A 13199-nucleotide genomic window follows, 5' to 3' on the forward strand; every position below is an offset into this window, starting at 1 on the left:
GCCAAAAAATGTAATTTAAGGCCCCATTTTTTGACCATTTTTTATTTACATTTCATTAATTATACCATAAATGATCAATTATTGGATACGGTAGACTCAATTAAAGATTTAGGTGTTGTTCTTGATTCCTCTCTGAGCTTTAACCATCACATCAACAATATTACTCAAAGATCCATGAAAATGCTTGGCTTTGTTAAAAGGACAACTCGTGATTTCACGAACGTGTTCGCTATTAAAATGCTCTATTGTTCTTTAGTCAGGACGCACCTTGACTACTGTTCTCCAGTTTGGTCCCCACATTATTTACACCTCAAGAACAAACTTGATAGTGTTCAACATAATTTTCTTAGATATATTGGGTTCAAAAAACACATCAATTATAATTATACAGATATGGAACGATTTTTGAATATCTCTTCTCTGGATGTCCGTAGGAAGCGTAAAGATCTTACAGTATTGTTTAATATTATCAATGGCATATATTACTGCCCTGAACTCCTTGCTAAAATATTGTTGTTTGTTCCACCACGATCAACAAGACAAATTCAAACCTTTCATATTTCTTTTCGTAGATATAATTACTCATATTTTACTTTTGTTCCTAGAACACTAAGACTTGCTAACTCCCTAGGTGACCTTTTACTTTTTGGTAACTCTGTTGATGTTTTTAAGAAGCATTTAACCAAATTAAATATTTAGCAATGTCATAACCTTGCTACACGGTTTTGCTGATAGGCAGAACTGCTAGCGATATGGGTTCTGGAAAGTTGTTTGTTTGTTTATTTACCAGCTAGCTCGAATAAAACAAAATAAAACAAACATTTAGGACTGTGATAGGTTAAAATTTATTAAATTAAGAGTATCGAGGTTACGATGCATATACAGTGAGATGGAATCTTAATACCAGCGAGAATATAACTTTAATTATTGTGAATGTTATTAAATATGATAAATATATACAATATAAGAAAACAAGAGCTGATAGAATGCCCAAATCGTATCGATACGTTTGTTTACACAGTAAGTATTAAATTGAGTATTTATTTATATATTTATCTTTGATAAGTATATTCCTGTATTGGTGAATCTTTATTTTGGTTTTAGTTACTTCTGTTTGGCGCAGGAAAATGGAAAGAGCTTACTTGGTTGTTGGTAATGAAGTGTAGGGCTCCTTGTTGTTCTGCCTGTACAGTAAATACCCTGGAACGGTATGAAGAGTTCGAGCTTACGTCTCCTAGGCTATATTTAATTATCTACTTGTGGATCATGACGTTGCAGCATTTACAAGTTGGAGTACAGAAGTAGAAGGAAAACAAAAATAAAAAGGCCTAAAAGCAGGTCATAAAAGTTATAACTAAAACTATAGGCAGAATAGAGGTTATCTTACCAGAGGTGTAGTATGGCCTTATTAGTGGTAATTTCGAGTAGACTACAAATCCAACAACAGTTGATTATTTTATCCTTTAAGATAATTCAATAATTGTCTATCTCAAGATCCTAGAAAGCTATCAAAGATCCGCTAAAATTCGCTAGCACAACGTGCAAAATGATCAGCTTCCTATTTTTTTGGAAAAGAAAGTGGCGCGAGAAATGTCTAGATTTGAGAGGGAGTAGTTAAATCTTCTTCTCAAAAATGGCCTACAACTATGTGGTTTCTAACCTATATGAGACAATTTACCAGTTTACTACTTAATTTAAATTGGCAACTAGATAAAATATTAGTATATTATTATTATTATTATATATTATTTAATGAGATTAGATAAAATATTACCATACTAACGAACTATTATTTTGTTTTAGGTGCTTAACCATGGAAGTACAGGATTTAGAAGAATAGTTTTAATTGATTGGTCATATTTTTATATTTTACTGTGGAATAAAATAAAGTTTTATAACAATAGCAGTGAGTAATTATTATTTATTTAGTGAAACCGTAACAACCTTGTTATTTGTTAGTAATTAATGTTTTGTAATTATTTTACTTTGTCATGTCTTTTTAAACGTTTTGTACTCTCTCATTTTATTCTTATATATTCAACGCTGTAATTATCAATATCTTATTAATGTATTACCGAATTGGGCTTGCCCGTATAAATAAATAAATATCATCCTAATTCATAATTTCATGATATCATATCATTTTAAAAATAGTTAGTCTAATTGTAAAAGTTTAATACCAAAGTTTGTGTCGTTTATTTGTTAACAATTCCATCTGTTTGTAAATAGATACCTCGCATATCAAAATAAATACAGATTTGAAGTTTTGCAGTCCATACATAATGAAGCTTCAATTTTTTTAAGATACTCAACTGAATTTTTTTAATTCTAAACGCGGCCTACTGCGAATTCAAAAACACCATAAATTACCGATATTTTACTTTTTAGAGATATCGGAAAAAGTTATTTGAGCAAGTTGTTCCAAATATTATTATAACCCCACATACCAAATTTCATAACAAAATTCGCACTTTTAGATTTTTCATTATGTATTTTTAGTCAGGACCCTAAAATTCGTTGTCCCGAGACGCACGCAACCACGCAACGGAGCCGATAAGCTATTCTGCCTCCCTTGGTATATCTCCGGGCAGCGTGTGATGGCACCGTAGATGCCATTGTTAGGAGACCGGGTCTCCTTAAACGCCTGCTGCGCTACACGGAGCATTAGTAACGGAGACTGTTGGGCTTCTCGGCTCCGTGCTCCGTTCATGCATCTAGGGATAACCCAGGGTCCTGCCTACAATAATATGTAATAAAACTGAGACGCGATCATGCGTTCTAATGCTAATGTTCCGTACATATGGATAATTAGTGATAATATGGAATTTACACGTTGTATAATAGTGAGAGTTGTACTTGTTGTTTTCGCGATTCATGATAAACAAAACAGTGTAGAGTGTGTAAAAAATTTATGGGGAGGCTGAGACTCCCTTGCCTCCTCTGACGAGCCGCCACTGCTATAAAGGCACTTTACTGAGCGAATTTCTTGAGCGAAATTCATATTTTTTACACATCGACTAAAATCGATACAATTTTATATAATCTTATGTTTATGATTGCATCTTGGATTTTAGACCGTGCAGATCTTTTTATGAAGAATAATTTTTGTTCGTAAAATTAATAATAAAAGAGTTATAAATGAAAATGATGATTGGTAGGTATCTCTAATTTGAGAAAAAAATTAAATATTTTCTTTTTATTAGAAGAATGTAGATAATAGTTACATTATTATAATAATTATTAATTATTTAATTATAATAATAACAACTATTGCATATATTAGAACACAGTTTTTAATTCCAAACAATTTTTCGTAGTAACAATAATTTACAACAGTGTGAAAAAAGGTACTTTAATCTTGAGCGAAATTCATATTTTTTAAAATACCTCCTATAATATAGATAAAATTTGCTATCTGATGATTGGATCGTAGGTTTTAGACGATGCAGAACTTTTTATGAATTATAACATTAGTTCGTAAAATTAAAAATAAAAAAGTGTCCCATAATATATGTGTCCAACTTAAGTAGACACACTGTATATTATACAATATAATATACATAATACATAAATCATTTAGTAGACAGCACCAAAAATTTGTAACCTGCCATTTAACATTACTTACATTAAAATTAATAAGTAATATTTATTTATTTGATATTTCAATTCTTTTACAGTTTATATGAAGTAATATATTTTTGAAATAATATGAAATTTTCATTAACATTTTTACGTACAGTGTCTCCATTGTAGAATTATCTCGCTATTTAAAATTGCTGTCCCGAGATGCAACTTGTCTTTGAGGTCGGTTATCTCGAAGATGGTTTGAGATATCGAAATGCCGCTTAAAGATTTGGATTCAGGAGACGAAACTACATTGAGATCGGTACATAAGCTCCAGATATTGCTGGGGTGGCAACGCAGGAACGAACGAACGGACTTTGCGAATTTATAAACGAAATCAAAATTTTCGTTGAAAATACTATTTATTTTTCACTTTCGCTGTCACATTCACTAAAATCGCTATCATAATTATTTTCATCACTTTCGCTATTATGAATGTCATCATCAGCTTGCTCATCATCCATCTCATCGTCTGTTTCATTCTCAAAAATAATATCTCTAACAATCTCTGGCATTTGAGGCCCTTCAAACCATTTGAATTTATATGTGTTATCTTCAGCAAGTTCCCAACCATTTTGTTCAATAACCAGATCTGTTAAATTTTTTTTATAGGCGTTCAACCAAATACTTGTAATGTATCGTGCTCGTAAAAGATGTTGATATAGCTCAGATTAAGATGGATATATTCAATACAAACGCCGACTCCGAAATGACAGTAGCAAGTACCTATACAATAGCGTCAATTTAAGAGCACATGCTTGAAGTTACGAATGATAAAAGAACATATTATTATTAATTAAATGTATGCTACTAAAATATTATTTTTATATTATTTCGATATTTAATTGAATTTTTTCTATCGATATAAACTTAGTGGCGGTTCTAGCCAGGGGCAGGGGGGTAGCTGTCCCCCTTCAGTTTTTACAGTACTTTTGTACTATAATTTTCGTTAAAAAGGCACGTTATCTTGTTTATTCAGCGGTTGTGTTCCCTTGCTCCCCACTTTTTTTGGTCTAGAACCGCCCCTGTATAAACTGAATATGTACAGAAACTGAGGGTGTCCAATAATGGGCACATTTTACATAATATTCAAATACATTTTTGCTATATTTTATATAAATGTCTTAAAACAATTTTAAAAACTTATATAAATAATATAATAATTAAGCTCCAAATTTTTGGAGCCTAAACTTTGAAAAATGTTTGTAGCATAATGTTTAATGGTATCAACTTTTCCGGGAGCTCATTTGATACATATTTCTAAGTACTTTGACAAGTGTTCAGTAAATATATTTTATAAAATGCACCGTTTTCCCGTTATTTGAGCTTGAATACATTGATTTGGGTACTAGCCGAAAAAAAATATACATTCCATCATCTATAACTCACTTGTTATTAATTCTTAAAGGTTTTTCCAATAAGAAATCTCTTTTATTTTTTATTATCTTCAATTTTGGTAATCATAACTATTTTGATAAAACTTACAGTTTTTGAATTATTTACGAAAATCCTCTTTACATCATGCATTTATTTCACGAAAAATTCAAATCTTTGATCTTTAATAACTCAAAAAGTATTGATTTATTTTAATAATTAGAGGTAATAAATTTTGCTTAAAAATTGTCGCTCTATCGATTAGTGGGGTTATTTTTAATAAAATAGTTTTCACCTCTGAGAAGGGGTGGCATCCACCCCCAGGGTAAAAGCGCACGTTGGCACCATATCAGTTTTATTTCTTGAGGTATCCTCTAACTACTCACCAATTTGCATATAAATCGATGGAGGTTTAACAAAATAGAAGGTGAAAACATTTAATGACTGCACCAACTTTCCCCTTTCATCCCTTATTGCTACTCCCTGTATCCACTGAGGTGTCAGCCTGAAAGGGGTCATAATTATCAACATACAATAGACACATTTCACATGCCAAACTCCATATTACTTATGACGATGATTTCTCGCCTCTAGCTCTTAGACTATTAAGTTATTTTCTGATGACCAATATCTTATGTTTAATTTAAATCTACCTAATTTTAAGTCCGTCATTGTAAAAATTCTGTATATTTTTAATTTTATTTTTGTACTATTATAGACCTGGATCACGCGTACCAAAAAAGTTGATTAATAGCAAGCTGAGAATTTATTAATAGCTTAACGGTGTCTAGTCGGACAAACTTTGATGTATGGGAACATTGGAACAGGCAAAGTTTTAATTGTGGAACAGGTTAAAAATTTGGAACGTCAGACTACAAAAACGTTCCATGTATTTTGTCGGAGAGAACTTCCAATTTATTTGTTACCATTTCATTAAACTGTCATGCAAAAATAAGACTGGTGTTTATCACCAATTGGGCATTTTAATGAGTGGAACACGAAGAACATGTCAAATGGCAGGAATCATATTGGCTAGTAATAGCAGTCTGATTTTTGCATGAGACTTTAATGAAATGGTCACAAATCAATTGGATGTTCTGTCCGACAAAATACATGGACGTTTTCGTAATCTGACGTTCCAAATTTTTAAACTTCTTGTTCTTCTTCTTCTTGTAGTTCCTTCTCCTATCGGAGGTTGGCTATCATCACAGCTATCCGTACCTTATTGGCGGCAGCTCTGAAAAGAACTACTGAGCTGCAACTATACCACTCTCTTAAGTTTCTCAGCCAGGAAATGCTTCTTCTACCTATGGATATTTTCCGCGTAATTCTGCCCTGCATTATGAGCCTTAAAATATTATATTTCACACCTCTAGTAATGTGGCCCAAATATTCCAGCTTAGACTTAGACTTAAAGTGTTCCACAATTAAAACTTACCCTATTCCAGTGTTCCCGTACATCAAAGTTTGTCCGACTAGACACCGTTAACCTACTAACAAATTTTCAGCTTGATATTAATCAACTTATTTTTGGTACGCGGGATACTGGCCTATTAGCTGCTAGATAAGAAAACAACCTTCCGAACATTATCGGATAATGATAGCGATCTTTATACACACATGTCAACAAACCGTAGTACTTAATAATGTGAAATTTTATTTGATATAAATATTATATAAATTTAAAAGGAATGGATGGTGAATTCTCGTTTATGGATTTTGATTTGTTAACAGTGGCTAGTAATGGGTGCTTTTCGGTTCTAAATTTAGCTCTGGATAACATAGATATTTACGATTTTATAGTCGATACACAGGATTCGGATGGAAACTCATTGTTACACCACGTAGCAGCAGCAGGTAGATTATTTTTTTATTCAATGTAAAGCCATTAGCTTTTTCAAAAAAAAATTCTAGAATGTAAGCAAAATCCTTAATAGTGTAAAGACAGAAAATAAAATACTTACAATAACTAGTAGGTACGGTTTGGAGTTATAATTATATATATAATTAAAAAAAAATAAATTAAAAAGTTACATATATTAAAAAGTTAAATTCAAAGTCATTAACGATAATAATAAACAGATTTTTTAATCAAACGCTATTATTGTTTATTTCAAGCCATAATAAACAAAACGAAAACGGCGGCTTCGTTGAAAAAACTATTCCCATGAGATTTTTTTGCATAATCACATTCGTGAGACACCCCAGATTAAGGTTCAAGAAATCACCCACGTGAAAATTTAAACAATTTTTTTAAATAAATTGAAAAAATTAGTGTCTTTAACCCTGTTTAGGTTTTTTGGACCATTCTAAACAAAAAAGGTCTCTTGAAATTTTTCTCTACATTTGATCGTTTTCGAGATAGCCAATTTAAACATGAAAAAAACGAAAAATAATAATTTTCAAGGCCCAAAAGCACCATTAAAAATATTACTTTTGAGGTTACCAAGTGATTAAATTAAAGTTTAAACCTTCTTGTATCCGCGCCCGATGAGTATATTGGGCTTATTTTATTTTAAACTATTGTTTTTTAATTGTTAATGCAGCGCTTGGCGGGCGCTCGGGCTGTCGCGCGTCTAGACTATAATATATGTAGCTTGGGCGTTCTCGGCGCATTTTTATACTTGTTAAATATACATACGTTTTTGGTAACAATGTTTTTAAGTTTTTATGAATCAATATGATTTCTTGATGTTTATTATAATGTTTGAAGTTATAAATAACATTTAAAAAATTAATAAAGCGTTCGAAATCTTACGAATGTAATGTATCCATGTACATCTGATGCTTTTAAATTTCATGCATTGAGATCTTCATTGCAAACTTATATATGGAGAAATGCCAGATTTACAAAATATCAGGTTTTTAATTTTCAAGATTTTGGTTAAATGCCAGATGAAACAGGAGTATTATCACCCAAATTTATGTCAAAAAATCCTAATGAACTGATTCAACGATGCAAATGTACAAAAACTTGTAAAACTAAAGCATGTAATTGTAAGAAAAATAATGTTACGTGTGTACCTTTATGTGATTGCAATGTGGATGAATGAGAAAATATGAATTTCAAATAAATTTTGCTACACTTTTGTAAACTTTCGAACGCTTTATTAATTTTTTAATTGTTATTTATACCTTCAAAAATTATAATAAACATCAAAAAATCGTATTGATTTATAAAAACAAAAAAAACATGGTTATCAAAAACGTATGTATATGTTAAATTTTAACACGCATAAAAAAACGCTGAGAACGCCCGAGCTATATAATATAATATCTATAGTCCAGACGCACGACCGCCCGAGCAGTATGTATATTTAACAAGTATAAAAAAGCGCCGAGAACGCCCGAGCTACATCTAGACGCGCGACAACCCGAGCGCGCGGCCTGACATAAGCGCTGCATTAATAATTAAAAAACAATAGTTTAAAATAAAAATAAGCCCAAAATACTTATCGGGAATGTATACAAGAAGGTTTGAACTTAAATTTGAACACTTGGCAACCTCAAAAATAATATTTTTTACTGGTGCTTTTGGGCCTTAAAAATCGCCATTTTTCGTTATTTTTCAATTCTAAATTGCTTATAACTCGAAAATGATCAACTTTAGAGAAAAATTACAAGAAAACTTTTTTGTTTGGATGGGTCCAAAAAATCTAAAACAATTGACCGGGCTGATAGTATTGATTTTTGCAATTTGTTTAAGAAAAATTGTTTAAACAAATTGGGACCACTTTTCGCATGGGCAATTTCTTGAACTTTATTCTGGGATGTCTTACGAATGTGATTATGCAAGCAAATCTCATGGAAATATTTTTTCCAACGGAGCCGCCGTTTTCGCCTTGTCTAATTAGCTTTTCCAGAAAAAATTCTAGGATGTACCCAAGTTCTTAATATTTTAAAGAATGAAAATAAAATATTTATAATAATTAGTAGGTACGGTTTGGAGGTATAATTATACAGGGTGTCCCGAAAAGATTGGTCATAAATTATACCGCACATTCTGGGGTCAAAAATAGTTCGATTGAACCTAACTTACCTTAGTACAAATGTGCTCACAAAAAAAGGTACAGCCCTTAGAAATTACAAAATAAAAATCGATTTTTTTCAATATATCGAAAACTATTAGAGATTTTTTATTGAAAACGGATATGTCATTCTTATGTCAGAAACATCTTAAAACAAATTCATTCATTCTCTCTTTACCTTATCCCTATGCGGGGTCGGCTTCCCTAATTGCATTTCTCCACACAATTCTATCTTGGGTCATATCAATGTTAATCCCTTTACCAACATGTCCTGCCTTATGGTCTCCTCCCAGGTCTTCTTTGGTCTTCCTCTCCTACCCCTTCCAGGAATCTGCACTTCAGCTATTCTTCGTATTGGGTGACTAACGTCTCAACGTTGAACATGACCAAACCATCGTAACTTATGCTCTCTCATTTTGGCATCAATTGGTGCCACACCTAGACTTCCCCTAATATGCTCATTTCTAATTTTACCTTTCTTTGTCACTCCACTCATCCATCTAAGCATTCTCATTTCCGCCACATGCATTCGTTGTTACTCTTTCTTTTTCACTGCCCAACATTCAGTTCCGTACATCATAGCCGGTCTTATGGCTGTTTTATAGAATTTTCCCTTCAGCTTCATTTTAATTTTTCTGTCACACAACACACCACTCGCTTCTTTCCACTTCATCCATCCAGCCCTAATTCTACTGCATGCATCTATTTCTCCATTACTCTGTAATACCGATCCTAGGTACTTAAAACTATTGCTTTTCACAATCATTTCACCATCCAAAGGTACCATTTTATTTGTAGTAACTACATCTTTAAAAGAACATTCAAAATACTCTGTTTTTGTCCTACTAAGTTTTAAACCTTTTTCCTCCAAAGCTTGTCTCCACTATTTTAGTTTGTGTTCTAAGTCTCTTTCACTATTTCCTACTAACACTACATCATCAACATCACTACAACATCTTAAAACAAAATCATAGTGAAATTTGTCCACCCCATAAAAATTTTATGGGGGTTTTTTTCCCTTAATCCCCCCCAAATTTTTGTCTACGTTCCAATTAATTCATTATTGTGGTACCATTAGTTAAACACAACGCTTCTAAAACTTTTTTGTATCCTAATATTTTTTCGATAAGCCAATTTTTATCGAGATGCGGCTTCTCTTTTAATATAATTACATAAAAATTTTCTGTGGGTTCTGCTCCCTTAAACCCCCCAAAGGGATACGAAGAAGAAGACCAATGCGGGTTTAGAGCTGGAAGGTCCTGTACGGATAATGTATTTTCGTTAAAACAAATCATCGAAAAAAAATTGGAACGGAATAGGCCAATACACCTAGTTCTTATAGATTTGCAAAAAGCATATGACAACATACCGATACCGAAACTATGGGAAGTACTGCAAAACTCCAACATTAACTTTACTCTCATAAAAGCTGTCCAAAATTTATACAGTGACATGAAATCTGCAGTAAAATTAGGAAACAAAATAACAGATTTGTTTACAGTCAACAAAGGTCTACGACAAGGATGTTGCATATCACCAAGTCTGTTTAAGATTTATGTCGCCAAAGCCCTTACAATATGGAAACGAAAATGCAGTGGAATGGGCATCCAAATCGACGACAACACCTGCATGTACACCCTTCAGTTTGCAGACGATCAGGTAATACGTGCAAACGATAAAGAAGATTTGGAATATATGACTCGCAAATTGAAGGAAGAATACGAAAAATGGGGATTGCAGATGAATGTAGAAAAAACACAATATTTATGCCTAGGTGAGGAATCAGCTGATATGATATTGGACAATAATCAGAAAATAACTAGCTGTGATAAATATAAGTATTTGGGCATTAATTTCAACAAGGAAGGTACTGACGATACAGAAATTAAGAGCAGAATAAATAAAGCAAGAACGATAATTAAATCATTGAACGGAGTTTTGTGGAGTACCGAGATAGGGAAACAAAGAAAAATGCGAATATACAACACCATGATTAAGAGCACATTGGTATACGGATCCGAAACATGGAGAATAAAAGAACACCAAAAACGAAAAATAGAAGCTACTGAGATGGGCGCCCTAAGAAGAGCAAGTAGAACATCGAGATTGGATCGGGTTAGAAATGAGGAAGTAAAGCGAAGAATGCATTTACAGGAAACGGTTGTAGAATGCATTGAGAAGAAACAATTAACGTGGTACGGACATGTTCAGAGAATGGGGGAGGAAAGACTGCCAAAGAAAATTATGAAATGTATACCTACAGAAAACAGAAAAAGAGGAAGGCCAAGAACGACATGGATACAGGGAGAAAGACGATCAATGAGTGTACGAGGATTAGAAGATGAAAACTGCAATGATAGAAGATATTGGCAACAAGGCATCGGACAACGTCGGAGGACGTTTTGAACCCGAATTTATATATATAAACCCCCCAAATGTTTGTGTACGTTCTAATTAAACTATTATTGTGGTACCATTAGTTAAACACAGCGTTTTTAAAACATTTTTGTCTCTTAGTCTTTTTTTGATAAGTCACCTTTTATCGAGATGTGGCTTCTTTTTTAAAATATACCTAAAAATGTAAATTATAAATAAATTTTCAGATTATTAACAGGTCTCTATAATCGTACTTTTAACCATATACAAATATGTGGTGGATTCAGCAAATATTCAAAATATCTCGATAAACACTGGCTTATCGAAAAAGTACTAAGAGGCAAGAAAGTTTTAAAAGCATTGTATTTAACTAACGGTAACACAATATTAATTTAATTGAAACGTACACAAAAGTTTTGGCGGGTTTAAGGGAACAAAACCCCCATACAATTTTTATGGGGTGCACTTTAATTTTTTTCTCTAAGAGTTTTCGATATATGAAAAAAAAATCGATTTTCATTTTGTAACTTCAAAGGGCTGTAACTGTTTTTGTGTGCACTATTGTATATAGGTATGTGAGGTTCAATCAACCTATTCTTGACCCCAGAATCTGTGGTATAATTTATGATCGACATCGACACTTGGCTTGTGGCTGTACGTGAGTTTGGTACGTTGCGTTGGTACCATGAAATGGCGGATGATTTCCATCCAACTTATTTTATTCAACAGCAGTTTTAAAGTGAAAAATTACCACCGATATAAAAGTAATATAAAAAAAGTCAAAACAAAAATTAATAACAGTGTGAGGCAGTGTTCATCACACTTATACAGACTAAGTAACAGAGATGTAACCAAACTAAAACCAAGATAAATTTTCAATATTTAGTTTATAAATGAAAAAATAAGTACATATATTATCAATGGATTATTTCTTTATTTGAACTTAGAACAACATATTACAACCATCTTGTCTTGCTTACAATATCTTAACGTTGACATTGACGTAAGTCATAAATTTACTCTAGCCAACCTACACTATTGTACCAAGCTATACTTAACACTCCTCCTCGATTTGAACTTCAATACATTACATAGGAGGAAAAATCGACTAAGTCTAAACAATAAAAAAAATATTCTTATAATAATTTTACATCAGTTAGGAAACACTTGACAAAGACCTTAGATGGCAAAATTTTTCTTTTGATAAAGGCTTTGTCAATATATCTGCAAGATTGTTTTCAGAGAAAATATAATCAATACATATCAATCGTTTTGAAATTAATCTTTTATATAATGTTCTTTAATGTCAATGTACTTGGCACGTTTGGAATTTTCAAAAGACTGACACATTGCTATTGTACTCAAATTATCAATTAAAAGTTTTGATTTACCCTGTACATTAAAATCAGATGAAATACCTTTTAAGTAAATCAATTCTTGAGCTGAGGTGGCCCAGCTATATATTCAGCTTCTGCAGTTGAAAGAGCAACACAGTTTTGTTTCTGGGACAACCATGAAACTGGATTGCCACAATAAAATACAATACAACCTATAATACTTTTTCTATCAATTTTATTTGATGCCCAATCTGAATCTGAATAACAAACTAGTTCCCACGGTTTCTTTTTATATGTTAATGAAAAATTTGGTATCTCTTTCAAATATCGCAGTACTCTTTTTCCTGCTTTCCAAGTTTGTTGTGTTGGTTTATCAAGTACTCTACTGAGATATGAAACGGCGAACATAATATCAGGTCTAGACGTAGTTGCTATATATATAAAAGACTACCTATAAGTT

At 32.2% G+C, this 13199-nt stretch overlaps 1 protein-coding gene across 1 annotated transcript in view; it reads left to right on the forward strand.

Annotated features, from left to right (window-relative positions):
- Positions 1-6607: 6607 nt before the first annotated feature.
- Positions 6608-13199, forward strand: part of LOC126883958 (ankyrin repeat domain-containing protein 7-like) — a 215769-nt gene continuing 209177 nt past the window's right edge. The window contains exon 1 of the mRNA XM_050649726.1: positions 6608-6855. Within this exon, the coding sequence (XP_050505683.1) occupies positions 6690-6855 (166 nt within the window). The 5' untranslated portion in view covers positions 6608-6689. The remainder of the gene's footprint in view (positions 6856-13199) is intronic.

The sequence above is a fragment of the Diabrotica virgifera genome, chromosome 4 (genome assembly GCF_917563875.1).
Source record: "Diabrotica virgifera virgifera chromosome 4, PGI_DIABVI_V3a".
NCBI lineage: Eukaryota > Metazoa > Arthropoda > Insecta > Coleoptera > Chrysomelidae > Diabrotica > Diabrotica virgifera.